The sequence below is a fragment of the Rhinolophus sinicus genome, chromosome 16 (genome assembly GCF_057876585.1).
Source record: "Rhinolophus sinicus isolate RSI-liver-muscle chromosome 16, RSI-T2T, whole genome shotgun sequence".
Classification (NCBI taxonomy): domain Eukaryota; kingdom Metazoa; phylum Chordata; class Mammalia; order Chiroptera; family Rhinolophidae; genus Rhinolophus; species Rhinolophus sinicus.
The window spans coordinates 192,289,343-192,313,142 of NC_142516.1; the positions used below are offsets into that span (position 1 = coordinate 192,289,343).

The 23,800-nt window shown below is 54.7% G+C and overlaps 1 protein-coding gene across 12 annotated transcripts in view; it reads right to left on the bottom strand.

The window, feature by feature from the left end:
* ARHGEF10 (Rho guanine nucleotide exchange factor 10) overlaps window positions 1-23,800 on the bottom strand; it is a 114,871-nt gene that overhangs the window by 85,462 nt on the left and 5,609 nt on the right. For 8 of the 12 annotated variants that reach the window (XR_012495418.2, XR_016019279.1, XM_074329273.2 and 5 more), the window contains exons 1-2: window positions 21,317-21,401; window positions 3,728-3,798 (exon numbers count right to left, since the gene is read on the bottom strand). Coding sequence is in view for 10 of the 12 variants with exons in the window: in XM_074329273.2 (XP_074185374.2) it covers window positions 3,728-3,764 (37 nt within the window). In the remaining 2 variants the exon portion in view is untranslated. Of the gene's footprint in view, window positions 1-3,727; window positions 3,799-19,814; window positions 19,925-21,316; window positions 21,402-23,800 lie in introns of those variants that run through there. The other 4 variants (XM_019737575.3, XM_019737577.3, XM_019737572.3 and 1 more) reach the window with 2 other exon arrangements.

The window sequence follows — 23,800 nt, forward strand, 5'->3', positions numbered from 1 at the left end:
GGCCCCCTCCCCTCACACCTCTCCTCACCCAAATGCTGTCTGAGGGCAATACCCTCGGGTCCTGCCACCTCCGTGTCTGCCCCCCTCGGGGGCCCCTAAGTCACCTCCATCCACCCACGTGTGGAGGGGCACGTGTCACACCGCAGCCCCTCCCCAGCACCTCTCAGCCTCACTGCCTCCAGCTTCACAGGCTTCACAGGTAGTGGTGACTTGTCCCCACTGGTCCTCACAGCAGCCACGGCCTGTTCTCCTCTGCCCCTTCCTGGAAGGACCGTCCTTGGGCGTTGGGCACACTGCTCTCCTGACAATCCCCTGGACTCCGGGGGTCCCGGTACCATGAATTGATCCACCACTACTCCTTTTGCTTTCAATACCCCTGACTCTCCCACCTGAGCCCCCCACTGGCTGTGGTGTCACTGTGACCATCCCAGCTCTGCCCCCAACTCCCCTCTGGCAGGTCGGAAGGGCAGTGTCCCGAGATGTGACCCCCGGGTCCCGTGCTGCAGGCCCCTGCCCGGCACAGACACTCAGCTGGTGCTCCAGTCCGTCTATGCACCCTCAGAGCTGGGCCCTGGGCCACCGATGCCTGGGACGCCCCGATCTTGGACCCGTGGCCCCCCATGCCGGCCCTGCAGCCACCTGGTCATGGTCTGTCCCCAGAGCAGGACATGTGGCCTCCTGTTGGCGACTATGCCCACGGTCCACAACGCAATGGACCCCCGGCACCCAGTGCTCTCCTCTGGACACAGTCGGCCCAGCCATGCCGGCTAGAACTTGACCTGATCACCAAGCACAGCTCCAGACGCGGTCTGATCGGGGCGCCTCTGTTCCTCATGCCCTGTGAACCTGAGACCAGCACGGCTTTGCTGTGGCGGGGAGCCCCACTGCTGTGCGGCCGGTCCCCCAGGAAAAGGACATTCATGTGGCATACTGCAATGACAAGAAGCTTTGCTCGCCGTCACACTGCCCCACAAGCCAGTCGTACGCGCTAAAACGCTGTTTGCTGGGATTCTCGGCTGTCTGCTGCCAAGGGAGCCAGCCCCGGGGGCCGGGAGGCGCCGTCCCTCTGCCCCTGTCGGTGCCAGCGGCCCACCATCCACACAGCTGACAGCCTGGAATCAGGACGCTGGCTGTGGTCCCTCTGCCTCACAGGGGATAGCCAGCAGCAGGCTCAGGGACAAGGGACAGCAGGGAGGCTGCCTGCTCCAGGGCAACCCCCTCTGTGAGCAGACAACCCTCCAGGACAGGACTGCTCCAAACCCACTAACAGCCTTTAAAGACCGGCCGCAGGTTAACACAGTGAGAAAAAGTGAGGAGCACTCATTTCTAAGTTCACAGACAAAGCTACCCGTTTTTCTCCTACGGCTTATAAAGCCATTTAATACGGAAGCTTAGTCCAAGATGGGAGATTCTCTTATCTCTGATGAAGGCTATTATGTTTTAATTATTTTTATTGTTTAAAACAAAAGAAGAGCTTGAAGGAGTGACAGGCTGCCAAGCCTCACCAACAAGCAAGGGGTCCCTCCCAGCCAGGCCCCTCCCAGCCTCCCCTGGGCTCCAGGATGTCACTGGGGAGCAGCCACGAATGCTGAACACGACATCCCCAGAACGAGGCCACTCCCAGACGCCCCACCTGTGAATGAGCTCACTGAGTCCCCAGGCGTTTGGCAGCCGTGCGTACATGAGTCACGGTCACACGTACAATGGGCGACAACACGGCACGCGCACACGCAGGCCCACAGAACGGAGCTGCACGCCGGGAAACGAACCCGCAGGCACACACGCTCGCAGGCGCATGGAGGGCGGGCACGGCCCCGACCTGGCCACGCAGCACGAAACCTCGTTCGCTCCTCGCCCACCGCAGCCCCACAGCCGCCTGGCCCCGAGCGCCCTCACAGGCCACTGGCTGTGCTGGCTCACGCACCCACAGGAAGGGTCCCGCAGAGCTGTGTCTGGGGGAGGCCCTCCACCCGGCGAGGCCGCAGGACACAGCGTCCCCAGGGTCCTGTGGGCATTGCCTCACATGACAGGGATGGGACAGGGCGAGCGGAGTTGGTCTCTTTGTCATTTGCGATTGAAACCACCAAAGCTGGACGTAGCCTGGAAACTCTAAACTCAGTGACGTTTGCATGGACGAAGCAGCCGTGAGAATGGCTGGGGACCAGCCGTCCAAGCGCCACAGGCCGTGGCCCCAGCAGGTGAGCTGACCAGCCGGAGGCGGCCACGCAGGCAGCAGCAGGCCCCACGCCAGCCCAACGCTCACGCGGGGCTCCAGCTCCCGGGAAGCTACAGGCGGATGGTCGCACCTTCTCTCCACCAACAGACTCTGGTCCCTTGAGACGGAGCCCGTGCCACCGGCTGTTTCTGCAGGGGCCCCTCACCCCGGCTTCTGCCCCCTCATCACCCTGCTTGTGATTCTCGCTGCTGCGCAGGAGGACACGGCACACCTCTGTCCCTGACTGACCTGACGGCTGACACTGTGGGGTCACTTCCTGACCCCCCCCAGAAGTGAAGCAAGGGTCATGACTGTCCACTGGCAAAAATAACTCTCCAGATAAACACACAAAAAAACAGTTTATTCGGGGGGAGGAAAAAGAAACAAAAACCACCACCGCAGTGCGGAACGCACACCTCCAACCCGGTGCTCCAACCGGCTTCCACGTGAGGAAGGAAAAGAATGTCCTGGTTCCAACATGGCTATTCTAGTTATTAGCATCCCTCCCCCTGAAGTTACCACAAAGTTCACAGGAAGTCAGGGCTAGAAAGTCGACGGGGGGGGGGGGGGGGCTCCACCCACAGTCCTCCCAGCTCCAAGGTTAAGCAGCCCAAGATGTCAGTTCACTTTTATCACGACAGAGCGCCTTTCGGCCGGTGTAGGGTCTGACCTTAGGATTGTAAGCACACCGCCCAAGAAGCACATTAAACCGAGGCGAGCCGGGCTGCCCGAGTCCACAGCACGGCTGGGCGGCCCAACAGAAGGAGGCCAGACAGTCTCCCGCAGGCCCACACTTGCCCAGGCGGCCAGAAGCGTCTCTGCACGACCTGCCTCATTTCCAGACTCTATGCCCACGTCGTACAGCCTCTGGATCTGCATGGGAAGGTGGGTCTGTCTGCACACGTGTGGCCAGCCAACATCTGAGGTGACAGGAAACCTTGGAGCAGGCCCTGGGGACAGCTGGGGACCCCCTCATTTCCACTGGCATGTGCCTGTGGGTACACCCCTGCCTCGGCCTCTCTAGCAGTGACAGCTCTGGGGAGGTGACAGCACAGGGCAGCTATGTGGCCCCTCCCTCACAGCCCTCACTGATGGAGCAGGACACATGTCCGCCTTGTCTGCCTTTCCCTGAGTGAACCTACGCAGAGGAAGGAAGCACGACAGAACCTTCCAGACTTGCAGCTGCCTGGAGAGGCCACAGAGCAGGAACTGGGCCAGCAGGGGCTCAGCCTCAGCCCAGTCCCCACAGCAGGAAGGCCAACTTTCTTTATCACGCCCGCCAACTGGACTTCAGGGGGCAGAGGGAGGCTCAGCCAGACCGCCTCTAAAGTGAGGGCACCAGAGCTCCACCTCCTCAGGTCTGCGTTCAGACCCTGCCTTTCTGCGCCGGGGCAGCTCGCGTCCCCATCACGGCCCAGTTGCTGGCAGTCCCATGATTCCAAGAGCATGGAGTCCCTGGAAAGAGACCCATCACCATCCCTACTCGGGCTCCTCCCAAGGCACAGTCCTTACCTCGTGCAGTGGGGGCAGGTGGCTCTGGCGGGTCCATGCTTCAGCTCAGGAAGCCTCAGCCCCAGGAGCCCCTGCAGGAAGGAAAGACAGGCGGTCAAGGTCAGGGTCAACCCCAGAGGGCGCTCTAGGGGCAGCTCTGGAAGGAGAGGCTGGTTCTCAGTCACAGCTGGAATTAAAGAACTGACCACCTAGGATGACAAGGCCCCGAGCTTAACGAAAGGAAACGCAGAGTCCTGTGTGCCCAGCCCGGAGCCGCCCCCGGCATGGGAGCCGCTGGCAGGACTTGACCTCTGCAGCCGGGCTCACAGGCAGGACCCCTCCCACCCAACACCCCCAGCCTCCTGTCTCGCGTCAGACCAGAGGCTGAGGGCAGACACAAGCGCGTAAGTCCCTTGCTCTTTCTTCCTCTTCCTCCAACTAAAACTTTAGGTTTTGAATGAAGAATTGTTTGCCCAGGATAAGACCACATTGACCATTTTCTTAACCGAGGTGGTCACGTGTCCCAGTATTTTCTGTCTTTTCTGCAGTTCTCATTTCCCTGCATGCTCTCAGGAAAACCCAGCCTGGGAGCAAGTGTGATTCCAGCTAAATCATAGAAGGTCCGTTCCCTGCTCCTGAGGAGGCCACCCCGTTAGCCAAGCTCCTGCCTGCCAGGGTTAAACCATCAGGCCTGCCCTGACTTCCCGCAGAATGACCCAGAAGCCGCACTCTTCAGAAGCAACCTTCCGGTTCTCCAGCGATCCCGGATGACACATCAGGGAAAAGCAAAAGGAACGGGTGGGATGACAATGACAGCCAGCCCTCACCCGCCACAGGCCTGCCCTCCCCCAGAGCCACCTCTCCACGTCCTCCAGGACAAGACGTCACTGAAAGACCCAGCGGGGCAAGGCTCAGGACCCCTCAGCAGCACCCCAGGTTGCCAACCACCCGGGGAACCGCTTTAACAGAATTAACGGATGACTGCCTGCTTGGGCACTTCCGGGGACACAGCCAACCCGCTTCAGAACTGAGTGAGCCTCTGGGGCCCTTGGAAAAGCTGCCATCGGGACAGAGCAGTTCCTGGGACAGCCCTCCACTCTCCCTGCTGCTCACCACTCACCTGGCCCCGTCACTTAGCACCTATGATCTCAGTTCACCACCACTCCCCACAACACACACACACACACAGTTGAATGTCCTGGGGGTTTGTCACCATCGGCCATGCTAACACCATTATCTCCATCAAAAGTCAAGTGGGTACTCTGACTACTTTCAAATGAAGACATAAGGCTTGGAGGACTTATGACACCCACCCGGGGGAGAGCCAGGGGCAGTGTCTGTGCAAGAGGCTGCCCCCCACACACACACACACACCTGGGCTTGGGTTCTGCTCCTCTCTGGCCCTCTGTTGGCTGCTGGGGGCCCCGGACACATGCTGTGACCCTCTGCACCGCCATCCCCACCGGGAAGGTGTGACAGTAGCACTATCAGGGCTGCAGGGGTGAAGTGACAGGCACAGGTACCGAGGATGGCACCGGCACACAGCAAACACACAGTAATGCCAGCTGCTGGCCCCTGCACGGCCACTTCCACCCAGCCTCCCTTCTCCAGAGTTGGTACGGACACACTCGGTGGTCCCGACAGAGGATAAAGCAGTTTGTCCTCCTGGATAAAAGAACTGAGTTTCATTCCCAATTACAGACAGACAGGCTCAGACCCCAGCGGTCAGGAGGGCAGGGTCAGGATCAGGAGGCCACAGGGCCAGGGCCACGTGTAGTGGACGCCCCAGCACTGCCAGTGACCTCACCCACAGGAAGAGAGCGACACTGGCTCTGAGGAAATAAGGACGGAACCTAAAACGGCCGTTGCCACTTCAGTCAGCAGACATTCCACCAACATCGAGTGTGTTGAACAAACATGTTAGTTCTTTCCGTGACAGAACATGACGCGTCCTAGTGTGAAGGAATCACAAGGCATGTACATGTGCAAACACACACCCATATACACACATGCACACACAATGTACACACACACGTCCCACACGTGACAGGCTATGCACGGCAGTGGCAGTCGTGCTTCCTCCCCGGTGGCTGGGCGTGCAGAGGCCACAGGAAGAACAGGGTGTGGACCCAGACGCGCTGGCAGGAGCATTTTCTCGGGGGCGCCATCCCCCAAGGAAGGAAATCCAAACACTCAGATGTGTATTTATACACCTATAAGCGCTGGTATGAATGTCATCTGAGCCAGGCCAGCAATGACACCTAACAGATCAGTAACACTGGAGGCTTTAGCTAAGGCCATTCAGGGAAGGAAACCCCAGGGGCCGGTCTCAGCACTGCACCGGGGCCTCCCTCCCAGGCCAGCCAGGGCCCCTGGAGCAGGGGGGACAGCACAGAGGAAAGGTCCCCCAGGAAGAGAAGATAACTGAATTCTGCAGTCTTCAGAGGAAACTGGTATGGAAAGGCCACCTCCGTGTCACCTTACATTCCCACCACAGACCAGTGACCAGAAATTTTTCGTTCCCACATCTGCTCAAGACCATACGACAATGGGAATCCCAAGTGGCCAGAGGGGCGTCGGGCTCAGAGCAAAGGACCCTCTGTGCTGAGCAGTGTGACCTCAGCACACATCCTGTCCTGCGTGCACCAGGCGAGCCCAGACCGGCCTGAAAGAGACGTCCTTCCTGTCCGCAGACACGCTGGTCACGTTTCTGCAGGAATTCGTTCCAGAAGACGGTCGGTCCAGCAGCGTGCCGCATCTCACAGCCACGTGGTTTTCTGTGTCTTAGAATTCTGCCTTCTGAATCGTAGTGTTTATTCATCTTCAGTCCTTTAAACCACGTCGGACGAATCTCACTAATGCTGTTTCTACTTAAAATGCAAGGAACAAACTACCTTCTCATTTTCCCACTAACAACATAGGGACACAATACAAGCTTCAGGCGTCTCGTGCTTTCAGTGGGTCCTGCAGGTCACGGTCGCTCTGCTCACAGAGCGCCTGCTGCCAGGGTGGCTCTGTGTTAACCGGTCACCCTCACGCCAGTGCTGGCCCGCCGTCCGCTGTGTGGCGAGGGAGCCCAGCGCTCTAGGGCCAGCCCGCGGCTGTCACCACGTGGCAGGGCTGTGCCGAGCGGGGCCTCTGGTGCACGGTCTGTGTGCCAGGCTGCATGTGACTGTCGGGCAGACAGGTGACAACGCTCACAGGCTGCTTTCTGCCACAATCAGCGTCTGTGGGAAACTGCGCTCTGAGGAGCTGACACACAAACACCGATCCTGCTTCTGGACTTCACGGCACAGCTGGCCCACGTCCTACACACGCGCGTACACTCACACACCACGGGACAGCTCGGCAGCCCCAGAGCCAGCTTCCCCAGGCCATCAACCTGGAGTGCTGGCCTTGGGGTGTGCACACAGCAGACTCAGGGTGGGTGGGAGGCCGCTGTGCCCAAGTCTGAGCCTGGGACAAAGGACAAGACCCGAGACGGGCGCAGGACACAGCTGCAGCCTGGGCCGGGCCGTCCTGCTCCTGGGTAAGCTTCCTAACGAAGGCCGTCAGCCTGCGCTCGCTCGGGTGTGGTTTTAGAGAAAAGGATGACACAGTGTCACCTGCCCTGCTGGAGGCTGTGGCTGCACTTTGCACGTCTCAGAGACCAGGATCCTGGAAACAACCCGACTCTTCCCTGCAGTGCCATTTCCAGCTTCGGGGGCCGTCTGCGTCAATTTGTAAGGACAGCGCAGGGGTGGGGTGGGGTGCAGGACGGCTCTGAGCAAGGGACCCGTGTGCGGCTCAGCGTGGTTCCGCATGGTTCACGACCACAGAGCAGGCTGAGCTCTCGGCCAAGGCCCGTCCCACTGAGAAGCAGCAGAAAGGACTGAATCCACAGAGGCAGCACGGTGCCTGGTGCCCTCAGGGGCCATACCAGGTGACAAAGGACCCCGCACGGCACAGCTCCTCTTCCTCCCTGCTCAGCGCTGCTGAGTGCGGCGTCCCACACGCCCACGGCATTGGGCTGGGCCCCCAACACCCACGGCCGGCCAGCCCGCTGTGCGGCTCACGGAGGTGGGAGGCGGTGCCCCGCTCAGGTGTATGCTGGTCCCAGGTCCACAGGAAGGGGGGTGGGGGGAGAAAGCACAGTCTCCTCTAGGACTTCCGGGCACTCCATTGCCTCGCCTGCTGCTCTGTGACCGCCGGGGCTTCAGCACCAGCTGTGGCAGTGACTGCGCAGCAGGTCCCTTGTAGGGACACTGGGGCGTCCTGCGCCTGCGTACGTCTGACTGCATGACACTCGGCTCACATCAGACAGGGCCCACACTGCGAGACCTCCTTCCCTCCACTGCCCACTCCCGAAAAGAAAAAAATAAAAGCAAAGCAAATGTATCCCATGACAACAGCTACTGGGAACCAGCCAGTCAGCAGCTGTTTCCAGCCCTTCTCCAAACAGCAGGAGTCAACGCGCTGAGCTACCTGGGCAGGTGCGCTCACCTGACAGAGGCTGGGACGGAGCCTGCGGGGCAGCCACGCAGCACAATGCAGCCTCCACGCCCGCTGGTGCCCGGCCTCCTCTGCTGCGATCTTTATAAACCAGCAGCACAGCCCCCCGAGCTTTCCCACCTGGGCAGTGTGTGTGTGCGTGCATACATGTGTATGTCTGTGCATGCATGTGAGCGTGTGTACACATGTGTGCATGCCTCCCTCCTCCTTCCTGCACACGCTGGGTCTCTGCTCCAGGCTACAGGAAAGGACACACCTCTCCTCAGAAGTGTGTCCTGTGGAAAACGGCAGCGCTGGGGCTGGGTGAAAGGAAATATCACCAGCCCCAATTCAGGGCCTGAGGAGACAGACCCCTGGGGCATCCTGGGATGGAGGGGCACCCCAGGGACTGGAGAGCAGACACTGGGGGGGGGGGGACAATAACAGGATGGGACAGCAGCTAGAGGAGCAGAGGAGGTCGCAGGGAACTCCGGTTTGGTTAAAGTCTAAGGAATGAAGCCTCAGAGCACTAGACGGAAGTACGGATAAGGACAGGTCTGACCTGTCCCCCCACCCCCGCAGCCTGGGCACCCCCCTTCCCCACACACACACACTGCTTCCTCTCAGCCTGCTCCGGAGCTCACCAAGCTCCCTCCCGCGGTCTCTGCACCCCTGCTCCCTCCCCCAGGTCTCTGCACCCCTGCTCCCTCCCCCGGTCTCTGCACCCCTGCTCCCTCCCCCGGTCTCTGCACCCCTGCTCCTTCCCCCGGTCTCTGCACCCCTGCTCCTTCCCCCAGGTCTCTGCACCCCTGCTCCCTCCCCCGGTCTCTGCACCCCTGCTCCCTCCCCCGGTCTCTGCACCCCTGCTCCTTCCCCCAGGTCTCTGCACCCCTGCTCCCTCCCCCGGTCTCTGCACCCCTGCTCCCTCCCCCGGTCTCTGCACCCCTGCTCCTTCCCCCAGGTCTCTGCACCCCTGCTCCCTCCCCCGGTCTCTGCACCCCTGCTCCCTCCCCCAGGTCTCTGCACCCCTGCTCCTTCCCCCAGGTCTCTGCACCCCTGCTCCCTCCCCCGGTCTCTGCACCCCTGCTCCCTCCCCCGGTCTCTGCACCCCTGCTCCCTCCCCCGGTCTCTGCACCCATCTGAAATGATTTCATCTATATGTCCATCTGCCTGTGTGCTGCCCTGTCCACCCCCCAGAAAGCCCCCGACTCCAGGACAGGAGCATGTCACCACGTTGGGACAGAAGAAGGTACAGAAGAGCAGTGCCCGCTCCGCCCCTCCAGCTGTGCCCACCCCAGAGAAGACTGACTCAGGATCGGTGCAACCCTGAGCCCCCCAGGGGTCCACAGAACCAGAATGCATGCAGGTGAGCTTCGGCTCCCAGCCAAACCATACTCTGTACATTTACAGGTGAAAACGCACCTGCTGGATTTTTTATGTAGGGCCTATGAATCAGGAATCAAACCCAGAACTACACCTGACACATGGTCCACTTTCAAAGAACACTTGTGGGAGGGAGGCAGGTGTGGGAGGGAGGATAGGGAGGGAGGAGAGAGGAAGGGGAGGGAGGGCAGAGGAAAGAGGAAAATGGTGGGAGGGAGAAGGGGGAGTGAGGGAGGAGAGGGAAGAGGGAGGACGAGGGGAGAGAAAGGAGGGAGGAGGGGGAGGACAGCGGTCAGCTGCTGGACGCACAAGAGCTCCAGGCAGCAGCAGACGCACCCCCCCCCCCCCAGGTACACATTCGCTTCCCACAGAATCAGCCGCCCCTGCCTTTTGGAGCGCAGGCCCCACCTGCTCCCCGTCAGCCCCGATCCACCCCAGCTCAGACTCATGTCAGTAACACAGCATCCGGCTGCCCTTTGCAAGCCAGAGACTCACAGAGGCCGAAAGCTCCCCCAGCACCAGTGTCTTCCCTGGAGATCTCCGTCAAGGAGGCTGCATCATCCCAGGGCACACACACAGGTGTCCACACTCAATCCGGTCCGAGAGTTTTTCCCCAAAACTCGAAACCACCCACACAAAAGTACAGTCCTGCTCTGTCCCAGCCTCCCTGTGTCTCCCACGTCATGCCCTGCCCTGTCCAAGAGCAGGTACAGAGCAGACCACAAATGGGTCCGCTCACGATGTGACCAAGGCGGTGGGCAAGTCCACACGACGCGGGAGTAAAACCAAATCGTCCCAACAATCAGAGGAGGGAGTGAGGAGGGTGCAGAGGGCAGGGAGCACGCCAGTGCCAGCGACTTCATGCGACAGCCACCTCCAGCTTTCAAGAAGCATCCTTACAGGCAAGGTTACCGCCTCGGAACCGAGAACATGGGAAAACAGGCTGCAGTCTGACTCTGCCTTCCTTGCAGGGCACCTGCGGTGCCCCTGGGGGCAAGGTTGAGGGTGACAGGCCGAGTTTGGGCAGGAGTTGGCAGGAGTTCCCGTCAGAGTGGAATGAAGTGCTCCCAGGGAGAAGGGGGGCCCTGTGTCGTGTGACCAGGAAGTCAGAGCCAGATGGAGCCACTGTCCCCACAAAGCACAGAGCCTTTCTCCCTCTCACCTCAGTCCATGGGCAGCCTGGCCGCACCTGCTCCCTCCCTCCAGGTCGAGATCCCTGGGTGCTGGAGCAGCCCACACACCCACCACTGGCTGGGGCCACCCCATGGCCCACTAAAGGGGGTGTCCCAAGAACACAGGAGTCACCTCCGCCCACAGCTGCGCTAGCTGCAGTGGAGGCAGGGACTCCCCCAGGAGGAAGGAAGGAGCACAAAGCCAGGACACAGCTGGGCAGGCGCAGGGAAAGCCTCCAGGGGAAGGCCGAGGGGAGGGTGCCAGGCTGGACAGGGACCAGGGAGGGAGGATGAGGTGGCACCTGCCTTGTGGACCTGCCACCCGCCACCCCACCTCCGGCCAGGGCAGAGCCCTGCGCTTAGCTCACAGGGGACCCCCAGAAGGGTTTGCTCAGGACTGATGTGGCCAGAGCTGCCTTTTAAAGGTCATGCTGGCTTCAGGGTGGACAGGGCATCAGCTGGATGGTGGGTGTGCCCAGGAGGATACGGGTAAGAGCCGGGGCTCGTGACCAGGATGCTGATGAAGAGCAGGAGGCAGCCAGGAAAGGGCAGTGCTGACAACGGCCAGTGACTTCCCAGCGACTTCGCGGGCTTTCCAGGAGCCCTTACCACACCCTCCTTCATTAAGCTCCTTCTAGAAATTAGTCACCTGGCACCTTGGTTAGTTTCCATGTAGCTCACAGCTCACTGCCCCACCGCAGATGCCCCTGTGTGGCCGCCGTGGACCAGACTGCCCTCCAGTCTCCAGCCCTGCGCTCGACAGTCAGGAGGGTGCCTCCAACGTCAGCAGGTTCCTGTGAGACCCCCGCCCCCTCGCCCCCGACACTCCACAGGGTCCTTGGGACCATCAGAAGGACCCTCACCGGAAGCCCCGATTCTGATCCCCACGGTCCCTCTCATCACAGTTTCTGACCCGGGCCCCAGCCCATGCAGCACCCTTGTGAGAACAGAAGAGCCAGCCCTGCCACGTACAAGTCTGTGAGGACTGCTGCGTGAACGGCCTCCACGACAGAACCCAGCACCTCTAAGGACTGTCACTCTCAGGCTCATGGGACCGTGCCCGGTGCCCAGAACTCACGGTCTGCCCTCAGCACAAGCCCCACCAGCCAACCCCTTCACCCAACGCACCTTCACCCTCTCGTTCTAATGCAGCCCTGAAGACGGTGTCACCAGCAGCCCTCCAAGGCCTGTGTGTTCTCTCGCAAGCCCACTGAGTCTTAGAGGGGAGCAGGTGTGACAGACTGTCCAGACAGAAAGCCAGCAAGGAAACATCAGCCTGAAGCAACACGGTAGGCCAGGTGGATTCACAGACACAGACAAAGCATTCTACCAAGCGCAGCAGGACACGCATTCTTCTCAAGTGCGTGTGGAACATTCTCCAAGGCAGTTGACATGTTAGACCACAAAAAAAGTCTTAATAAATGTAAGAAGACTGAAATCATATAAAGCATCTTTTCCGACCATAATGGAAGTCAATCACGAGAAGAAAATGGGAAAAGTCACAAATATGTGGAGATTAAACAACATGCTACTGAAAAGCCAATGGGTCAATGAAGAAACTCAAAAATACTTGAGACAAATACAAAATGTCAAACTCAAGGGATGCAGCAAAAGCAGATCTAAGAGGGAGGGTCACAGTGATAAATGCCTCATCAAGAAACATCTCAGATGAACAACCTAATTTTACATCTCAAGGAACTAGAAAAGGAACAAATGAAAACCCAAACTCAGTAGGAGAGAAGTAACAAACATCACAGTGGAAATAAATGGAATAGAGACTAAAAAGACAATAGGAAACATCAATGAAACTGAGAGCTGTTTTTTACAAGATTAAAAAAACATCACAAACTTTATCTAGACTCACCAAGAATCAAATGATTAAACTCAGAAACGAAAGCAGAGTCATTACAACCGATACCACATAAATACAAAGGACTGTGAGAGGCGACAAGGAACAATTACACACCAACAAACTGGACAACTTCACGAAATGGACAAACTCCTAGAAACAAACAACCTACGAAGACTGAATCATGAAAAACTAGAAAATCTGAACAGACCAATTATTGAGATTGAATCAGTAATCAAAAACCTCCCAAAAACAGTCTGGGAACAGACAGCTTCACTGCCGAGTCCTACCAAACTTTTAAAGAAGAATGAACACCGATCATTCTCAAACTCTTCAAAAAGTAGAAGAGGAGGGAACACTTCCAAACTCATTTACCAGGCCAGCATTACCCTGCTACCAAAACCAGACAAGGGTGTCACACAACATGAAAATTACAGGTCAATATCCTGGATGAACATAGATGCAAAAATCCTCAGCAGAAAATTACCATATTTCCCCTCAAACAAGACCGGGCCTTATATTAATTTTTGCTCCAAGAAACGCATTAGGGCTTATGTTCACGGAATGTCTTAGTTTTTCATGTACAACAATCTACATTTATTCAAATACACTCATGTCATCTTCTTCTGGAACATCGTCATAATGTACTAAATGCATCCGTCTGGCTGACGATCTTAACTGGGGCTTATTTTCGGGGAAACACAGTAGCAAACCACATTGAGCAGCACATTGAAAGGACCTAAGGCTCACACCCCACAGTCAGTGGGGTCTGTTCCGGGGATACAAGTTTGGTTCAATATCTGCAAACCAGTCACTGTGATACAGCACACTGACAAAATGAAGGATAAAAACCATATGATCATCTCAGTAGATGCAGAAAAAGCATCTGACAAAATTCCACACCCGTTCATGATAAACACTATCAACAAAGTGGGCACAGAGGGAACACACCTCAATACAGCAAAGGTCGTATTTGACAAGCCCACAGCTCACATACTCAGTGGGGAAAAGCTGAAAGTTTTTCCTAAGATCAGGAACAAGACTAGGATGCCCACTCTCGCTACTTTTCAGAGGAGACTATCGGAGTAGAGTATTGGAAGTCCTAGGCAGGGCAATTAAGCAAGGAAAAGAAATAAAGCACAACCAAATTGAAAGGAAGAAGTAAAACTGTCACTATTTGCTGATGACATATTTTTATATATAAAAAACTCTAAAGACTCCACCAAAAATATGTTGGAACTAATAAATGAATTAAGTTCCAGGACACAAAATCAATATACAAAAATCTGTTGTGTTTTGATACACTAATAAAGTATCAGAGAAATTAAGTAAATAATCCCTTTTACAACTGCGTCAAAAAAATCTAGGAATAAATTTAACTGAGGTGAAAAATCTCTATACTGAAAACTCTACAACACTGGTGAAAGAAATTGAAGAACACAAGTAAATTGAAAGGTATTTCATACCATGGATTGGAAGAATTAATGTTATTAAAATACCCACACTACCAAAGGCAGTCTACAGATTCAATACAATCCCTATCAAAATTCCAATGGCATTTTTCACAGAAACAGAACAAACAATACTAAAATGTGTATGGAATCACAAAAGCAATCTTGAAAAGAAGAACAAAGCGGGAGTGACCACGTTCCCTGACTCACACCATGTCACAAAGCTACAGTAATCAAAACAGCATGGGACTGGCATGAAAATAGACACAGAGATTAAGGGAACAGAATAGAGGGCCCAGAAATAAACCCACACTTATATGGTCGATTCATTTCTGACAAAGGAGCCAAGAATATCCAATGGGGACAGGACAGTTTCTTCAATAAACGGTGCTGGGAAAACTGGATATCCACGTGCAAAAGAATGAAACTGGACCCGTCTTACACTATACACAAAACTGAACTCAAATGGATTGAGGGTTTGAACATAAACCTAAAACCATAAATCTAGAAGAAAACAGGTGGTAATCTCCTGGGCATTCGTCTTGGTGATGATTTTTTGGATTTGACACCCAAAGCAAAGGCAGCAAAAGCAAAAATAGACAAGTGGGACGACATCAAACTAGAAACCTTCTGCACAGAAAAGGAAACCAACAAAATGAAAAGCCATCCTACCCAATGACAGAAAATATTGGCAAATCATGCATCAGACAAGGGGCTAATGTCCAAATATATAAAGAACTCAGACAACTCAACAGCAAACAAACACTCTAATGAACAGATGGGCAGGGGACCTGAAGAGACAGTTTTTCAAAGAGCACACACATATGACCAACAGGTACATGAGAAGATGCTCAACATCACTACTCATCAGGGAAATGCAAATCAGAACCACAGTGAGATGTCACCTCACACCTGTTAGAACGGCGATTATTTTAAAAAAGAAGAAGAAAAGAAATAGCAGGACTGTGAGAGTGTCGAGAAAAGGGGACCCTCAGGCACTGTCGGTGGGAGCCAGTGCAGACACTATGGAAAACAGTACGGAGGTTCCTTAAAAATTAAAAATAGGGCCGGCCCGGTGGCTCAGGCGATTAGAGCTCCATGCTCCTAACTCCGAAGGCTGCCAGTTCGATTCCCACATGGGCCAGTGGGCTCTCAACCACAAGGTTGCCAGTTTGACTCCTGCAAGGGAGGGTGGGCTGCACCCCCAGCAACTAGAAAACGGCAACTGGACCTGGAGCTGAGCTGCGCCCTCCACAACTAAGATTGAAAGGACAACAACTTGACCTGGAAAAAAAGTCCTGGAAGTACACACGGTTCCCCCAATAAAGTCCTGTTCCCCTTCCCCAATAAAATCTTTAAAAAGAAATCTTAAAAAAAAAAAAATTAAAAATAGAACCACCTTATGACCCAGCAATTTCCCTTCAGGGTATTTATCTGAAGAAAATGGAGTCGCTATGTCAAAAACATAACTGCACCCATGTTCACTGCAGCATGATTCTCAACAGCCAAGATGCGGAGGCAGCCGAGACGACCATGGATGGATACAGAAGTGGTCCATGTGGACAACGGAATGTTAGTCGTCACAACAAAACGCAGTCTTGCCATTTGCGATGGAGGGACCTGGCGGGCATTGTACTGAGACCAGTCAGACAGAAAGACAAATACCACATGATCTCACTTACATGTGGGATCTAAAAGCAAACAAAATGGAGCTCACAGACACAGAGAACACACTGGTGGCTGCCAGAGGCCAGGGGTGGGAAGATGGGGGGAGGGGTCAAAGGTACAAACCCCCCTTCTACAGCGAGGTCCCGGAACAGAAGGGGCAGCAGGCGACCACAGCTGACCACGCTGTGTGGCAAACACCAGAGTTGCTCAGAGAGTAGATCTGAAGTGTCCTCCCAGACAGGACACATCCCCGGCCGACGGGAAAGGGCCTCTCCTCAGAATGTGTAGACTGAGCCCTGCTCCCGACCAGAACCTCCTTCTTCCACCTCCTCAGGACAAAACTAAAATGGAACCGTCCTCAGTCCTTCCTTTCTCTCATCCTCATGTCTGACCCGTCAGCAAACTTGTCAGCTCCACCTTCGAAATCCAACCCGAATGTGATCAGCCACCTCGCTGTCCCTCCACACAGCCTGGTCCACACAGCCCGGTCCATGCCGCCCGCCCGGTCCACACGGCCACTCTCTCAGTCTGAGCTACTGGAAAAGCCACGCAGTGGCCTCCCTGCCTCCCTCCTAGCCTCTCTGTGACCTGTTTGTTCTCAGCACCACAGCCAGGACTGCTGCCCACGTGAAACGACTGTCAGGTCTGCTCGCAGCCCTACCATGGTTCCTGCCAGTCTGTTCCCTTCCTGAGGTCCCACAACTGTCTCCATCACTCCAGCCATGGGCCTGCTTGCTGCCCAAATACACCTGCACAGCCCTGCCTGCCCTGGGCCTTCGCACACGCTGTCCCTTCCGCCCAGAGTGTGACTTCCCTGGATATCTCTCACCTTCTGTCCATCTCTACTCACCTATGACCTTCCTAGCGGGGCCTGACCTGGCTGCCTAGGCAGCTGCCTCTCGCAGCGCAGCACGCAGCCTGCATCCTGTCCACTCCCCACACTCTCACCATCATCTAAGCACCAGCTGCTTCTCTGTGACCATCTGCCCTGGACATCAGGACGGAGCCGCAAGGACAAGACCTCGTCTGGGAAGGTCACTGCCTCGTCCTGGGCTCAGTGCTTGGCACCCAGCAGACGTTCACTATACACTGTCAAGTTTAGAAACCATTTCCCGATGTGTCCGTGCCCTGTCATTGCTTGTCACATGGCCACACATTTCTTTCCCATCTGTAAAGAGGGTGTACCTAAGTTATTTAAAAGTATGAAAACTTGATTTTAAAAATGTAGGAGAACAAAATGACACTGAACCCATTTCTCAGGGAGAAACTGAAGCCTAAAATGACGGTGTGAATGTTGAACCCATTAGCTTCCTGGTCCGCGCTCCAGGGAGGTGTCCGGGAGCCCGTCCACAGCCAGGAGGCAGACGCTGGCTCATGCAGCAAAGAGGTGCACGCCACCCTGGCCTTGGCGCCACCCCAGGAACAGGGTCAGAGACAGGAAGCCCCCCGTGATTCCAGGTGGGCGCCTGGCCCCCTCCTTCCCGGAGCGCACCTCTTTTCTCCCACAGCCCACACAAGACACCTTCCAAGCCCCGAGCCTCCTCCTACTGAGAGACAGATCTGACCTTGCTCCCCTACCTGCGATTCATTTCCCAGACACTTGTCGGGCCAATGCGGCACCTTCCATCCTTTCTGTGAAATCACGTGAGCCGAGCCCTCCATATCTAAAGGGTCCTTCCTCCAGGAGGGACAGCCCCTGGCAGCAGGCCTGCTCTGCCGGCACGCTCCACTCCAGACCAACTCTGTACCTGGCTTGGACACACGTGTCTACGCAGCCCTTGGAACCTCCAGCCTGGCCTCAGGTGCCAGTTTCCCCATAAAGTGCCGCCTTAACACGACACAGGACAGAAGCTTCGAGAGGGGGCACTGCTCTGCAAGGCGGCTATGTAGAAGTGCTTCTGCTGGCTGAGTCACAGAACCCACGCCTGTCACACTGGCTGAAGCTTCTCTGAGGAGCAGGCAGCCCAGGGGACGTGAATCAATGCCCCGTGGGCGCTGCCCACCACCGTGCTGAATCAGCGCCAGAACAAAACACGAATCAACTTTCTTATCACTGCTGCCACAGGAGAGGGCTGCCAGCCTAGGAGGGGAGCCCCATCCCGGGAGGAACACGCCGCCCCGGGAGGAACACGCCGCCCCCCCCCACAGCCACCTCCCAGCTGCCGATCCAACTGGCCGGGCCAGGCTGAGCCCTGCAGCATGACAGTAAGAAGACACATGGAATCCTTTCTGCCAGAGCTCAGGCTTAGGAGCAAAGGCAGCGGGCTGGCAATGGGACCGTCATTCACTCCCCACTCCCTGGCTTGTGTCTACACTGGCCCCACAGGCCCCGCCCCGACCGCCCAGCACATGCCCTACACTTTCAGGCCACTTGGATGCTAGGCTGAAGGACGGCTGAGCCTGACCCCATCAGGGTCCAGCCAAGTGACTGCACTGGACACTGACCACACCCTTCCGAGGACCTAGGCCTTGCAACCCCCAGCTCGACATGCTCACTCAAGTGGCATGAGAGTGGCAGTACCAGAAATACTATTTCAAGTCAGTCTTCCCATGTTCCTGCATATCAGAAACCAGGCTGAAGTCACCTCTGTGTTTTCCCATCAGAGAAATAAGGCAAATGAAAGAATAAAACAGTAAGTGTGCATAGCACACTTCCACCAAAACGTAATTCCTTGGCCTTTCTTGTATGGTCAGCTCTTAATTACCCAAACCAAAGAGAGAGAACACAAGTTCAAAAATCATATATGTATGTGACTTGGAGTTCAAATGTCCACATTGCTTTCTTTAAAAATAATAGCAATGACTCCCAAGGGTAAAGGTCTGTTCCCCACAGCCAGATAACAGGCCTGTGGCCCAATCAGAACAGGAGCTCCCCTCAGCCCTGCCTGCACCCTGGGGGCTCCTGACAGCTGGCTACCAGGAGTTCTCAGTGTAGAGTATCCAGGTGTCCTCAACCACTCCTTTGTGTTCTTCACACATTCCCCACTTCGAGAGTCAAGATTTTGGAGCCTAGAGCGTGCCACCAGGTAGCCAGCTCGTTTCCATAGGAACACGCAGCCTCAAGGCCCGATGAGAACAGTGTAACACACAGCCTTCTCCACTTCTGCCTCTCACACAGCCACCCCATGGCTCTGACAGCTTTGAGACTCTTTAAAAAGTAACTCCTAGTATCAGAAGGTGGTTCATGGAAAAGTTTTCACCTAAAATCATTTTTATATTTTAAATCTTTCATACATTGTTTAATAAAAATATAAAATATCAACAACCCCCAAATCACCCTTCCTACTAGCAGGTGCGCATGACTTTAAGGACATGAAGAAGAACAAGAAACAAGAATAACACTCATGCCGGTGACTGGTCATGTTTATCATCGAGAAGTTTTGAGAATTCACACACACAAAAGCAAATACAGAAGTGAAAGGAATTCTGGAAAGACTGAACTGGGGCTGGAATGAGGGGTGTGATGGCGGGGAGGGCGGAGGAGCAGAGAGGGTCCTCTGCCAGCGCGGCACCTGTGCCTTACCTGTTCCAGGCAGGGCCCACTCAAGGCCACCACCCGTCAGACAGATGGTGCACAGCCACCCCAAGCTGGCCCTGTCCCACAGCCCCACAGAAGCGTCAGGGCTCATCCCTGGGACCTTGTCAAGGTTCCCTAGACTCAGAATTGCCCTCAGTACTGCAATGCCCCTCGTTCTTCCCAAATTTCACTGCCAGAAGGCTTAACTGAGAGCTGGGACCCACCCTACCACATGAGTGTGACACCTGTGTTCTCTCCTGTGTTGGTTCACTCCACTTGCCTTTCTATCTGTGCCTACTGTGAGCAACACGAACTAAACACTCACATGCTCTGAACAGCTCAAGATCTGCATTTTTGTTGTAGCCTTTCTGTCAGGCCTCATGCAATGAAAAAATAACGGATCACACAACCAGGGGCTCTAATTTTTCAGGATAAAGATTTTCGAAACTGTCATTCACACAGCAGAAGAACCCCAGTCACAGGGTGTATATTCTGCTCTAGCTCATGCAGCACATTTTAGCTCAAAGCACATGTTCATACAGCTGCGTTCCAGCAGTTTCTAGAGTAAACTACAGTTCTGCAGGGTAACCTGACTCACCCGAGGGGCCTGTTCCAGGACACTCCCCAGGGCTCCCAGGCCCGGGCCCCTCACACAGAGGTCTCTGCCCAGAATTCCCAGAGTTTTCTTCTAAATTCACCAGAAAACCACTGCGGAGAAAACGTGAACGGCAAAATATCAAGATGATGAAATTGGTAAAACTAGAAAGTCAAGCTCAACTTTTCAAAAGCTGTTCTGACTTTCACCTCTTCCCTAATTGTCTGTAACTCCTTTGGAGATGCTAATCAACTGTGAAACAGCACCTGAGACCAATGACCTTTCTTATTGACAAGAAATCATGGAAGTCTCTATCTGACTATAAAGTCACCGTGTACCTAACTGCAGACGCTGGCCACTAATTCATATCCCAGGGCCAATCAAATAAATGCTGTGAGAGCTCAGGGGGCAAAAAAATTCTATTTTTAAACCACACAAACAGTAAATCTCACCTTTCTTTTCTAATAAAACTTATTTCCTATAAAAGATGTTCAAAATATATGCTTACGCAATACATGAACAATGAAAACGTTCTCTTGCAATGTTCTACCTGGAGGGAAGTATTAACTCATGCACAAAATCCAGACTAGTGACAGCTACTTAACTTACTTTGGGGCTCAACTAGAGAAAAGAGTAAAAGCCCATTGCACTTTGAGTTAAAGAGAATTTTAACCTGTAGCAAAAGCTAGTAATTGAAATGAATATTACATTCCACCAAATACGTCTGCTCCTTTCTCAGAACATTCACATCTTAGGTGTTAAAAGCCAAGGCATTTACTCCGCTGGCTACAACGCTGGAGGGTCCCACAGAGGGGAGACGTGCCCCCAGGTGGGGATGCGCCAGGCACCAGCTGACAGTGGCCACACACCTACTTCAGTTTCCTCAGCAGAGGTAGATTCCGGTGAGGGAACCACACACGGTTTCCGAAAGTAGTAATCTTCATGCTAAACTGGGCCGAGGGCTTTGCCTTTATAGGAAAATATAAATTACGGCTTCCCACAAAAACAGAACTCATTCCTCAAGCAACTTCAGCGGCATCGGGTTTACTCCAGCCTCCAGACCCTATTTGGGGGTGCATCCTGCACATTGCTGACTCTCCTCGGAGTCTCGGCCCCATCGCCGTCATCCCCGGGGGACAAGGGCACCCCACTGAAAATGGGGGGCTGCTCTCAGGGCCTGACTGAATTCTTGCACTGTCTATCCCGGGGCGAACAGGGGCCATCTCGCGGGAGCAGGGGGCGCTGCTCGTGGCCCCGTTACCTGCATTATCTGGGGTAGGAATGTGGGGAACCCCGCTAAAGTTGGGGACCTGCTCGCAGCTTCGTTACCTGCACCGTCTGTGCCCGGGGGCAGGGGGCACACCGCTAAAATTGGGAGCTACTCGCGGACCCAGTACCCAGAAGAGGGCACCACGCTGAAGTTGGGGGGCTACCCCGGGCCCGCGCTCACCCGGCGGGCACCCCCGCTTCTCCCCCGCACCCTCACCCCCCGGGCCCGCACTCACCCCGCCGGGACCACAGCGGCCGGCCCTCCGAGCGCCCCTCTCCCCGCCCCGCGTCCGCCGCCCAGGGATGCTCTCGGCCCCGCCCACGGAGAGGCAGCTCCACCCCCACCTCATGATAGGCTGGGCCGGACCGTACAAGGAGCCCATTGGCTGCAAAGCCTGCTCGTTCCTCGGCCACGCCCGACCCTCGCGCCCGCGCATTCCTGCGAGGCCACGTGGCCGCCCGCCCGGCCCCCGCCTCTGCCCCGAAGGCCCTCCCGGCCGCGCACGCGTGGGCAGGGAGCGCGCGCACAGCCCGCGAGCACCGGTCCTGCCCCTGCCGAGCCCTCCCGCTGTGCTGATCTGGGCAGGGGGCGGGGGACCCACCCCCGCCGAGAGCATCCGCCCTTCCCTCGGCGAAGCTGCCCTGCCAGCGGGGGCCTTCCTGGCTCCTCAGAAGGTCAGCTGCCCTCGGACCCGCCAAATCTTGGGCGTTTGGAATTGCACCGATTTCCCACATTTCAGAGGCAATTTTTAAGGCTTTCCTTTAACCGGAAGTACTCATTCTCCCGGGTACCTTTCCAGTGAACACCAGCTCTAGAATCCCATAGCTTAGAAGAGCTAAGGGGCGATGTAAGAGGCAAGAGCTTCACCTGGTTCTGTGCTTGGAGGGCACCGAGCCGCTCAGCCTAAAGCGTGTGCACTGGGCCCGCGTGCGCGTGCGCGCGTCCCGTAGGCTTCGTCCTGCACAGAAGCAGGTGTGCAGGGTCCAGGGTGAACAGCGGGCTGCCCTCCTGTGCCCAGGGGCGTGTATTTATTTTGGAATTTAAAATGGAAACAAAGTGTTGTGATAGTTACTACTAAGGGAGAAATGTTAGACAAAAGCATTTTTAACAAGAATACAAAGAAACCAAAATGACAACTAAAGAATGTTCCATGTTCCTGGGTTAACACAATTAACAGACGTATCCACAGATGCCAGGCCCCTCTCCCTTTGGCCCACATCTCTGATCTAGAAGTCATTTAAAATCAGAATTGTAGACATCGCTAGTCCTCTTCACTTGGTTTATAGAATAAATACAAAATAGCTACATGTCACAAAACTCATTTAAACATTAAGCACTTAAAGATCCCATACTCTATACAAGTTCTTTCCTGCAAATGTTGACTAATGTAAATCATAGCTAACGTATCAAGGTTAGGAAATAAATAGTATCTATGGTTACCTTTTAGCAACACTTAACTATTAGCATTTGTTCATTTTATGGAAATGGACAGAGCTACTTTTGAATACTATTTCAGACCTGTCTTAACAGCACACAGCAAAGATACTAGAGCATGAATCAATTAGGTGAGATGTTTTCTCTCAGTGACTTTAATATCAGAAAAATTATTTCTGTCTCTACTCCTAGGGTTTTCTGAGTATCTTATTCTAAGATCTTCTACCAGACAGTCATTTTAATGGCATGGTCAGCAACACTAAAAAAGGTGAACAGAACTCATTCTAGTTTGCCACACCAGAAAATCCTGGTACTTGTTAGTTTTCTGACCAGGCAGAGCAGAAATAAGAAAATACATGGAGTACGGGGTATGGATTCAGCAAGGGATCGAGGATGAATTTGGGGGATCCCATTTTGGTTTGATACTTACAAAATCGTGTGTGACTTCTACACAGCTCCGAGCTTCCACCTGTCCAGCTAGAAAATGTGGCCAATAGTATCTAGATCATACATAAGTGTAAAGGCAGAAGTGTCTGAACAACCCACCGTAGTACCTGGCCAGAGCAAGTGGTCAGCGAGCCGTAACAATAATTGGGGCCCATCTCTTTTTCTTTTCAGAAGAAAGAAAACATATTGAATCAATATTTCTAATAGATGGCTCACATATTCATGTTCGAAAACTAAAGATCAAGAAGCTGCTATTGTGTCGCCACTTTTTACCATGAAGTCGTGTCATTTTGGGACCTGTGGTACCATCATAACTACAAGTACAGAGTGTGGCTTCCACATACATTTCCACAATGGCCGGATTGAGTCCCCAGGCTCAGGGCCACAAAGGACCGTGACTGCTGGGTGGGACCACAGGGCAATACCGCCAGGTGGGGCTGGGGCCCAAAGGACTCCGATTGGTTTATTCAAGCGCTCTTCACAGATTATCACCATTCTCTGCAAACCCTGATGTGGCCCAAGTTGGGAATTTCCATTCTGATTTCCTTTGACCCATGAGATATTTAGAAAAACGAAGTTCAATTTTCAAACATTTTGGGGATTCTGGTTTTCTTATTATTACGACTATGGCTTGATTCTAGACAATCTGGTGAGCCTGCTTCAATCCCTTGAAAGTCTTCCCTGAAAAAAGAAGTTCTCTGGTGGAAGGGAGCGTCACCTGGAGCCTGAAAGCTGCAGCCCCCACCTCGGCCTCCCTTCCTCCCGGCATGCCTTGCTCCCAGACTGCCTAGGCAAGCCCCCACACCCCATAGTCAATTCCTCACAATGAATCTTACTG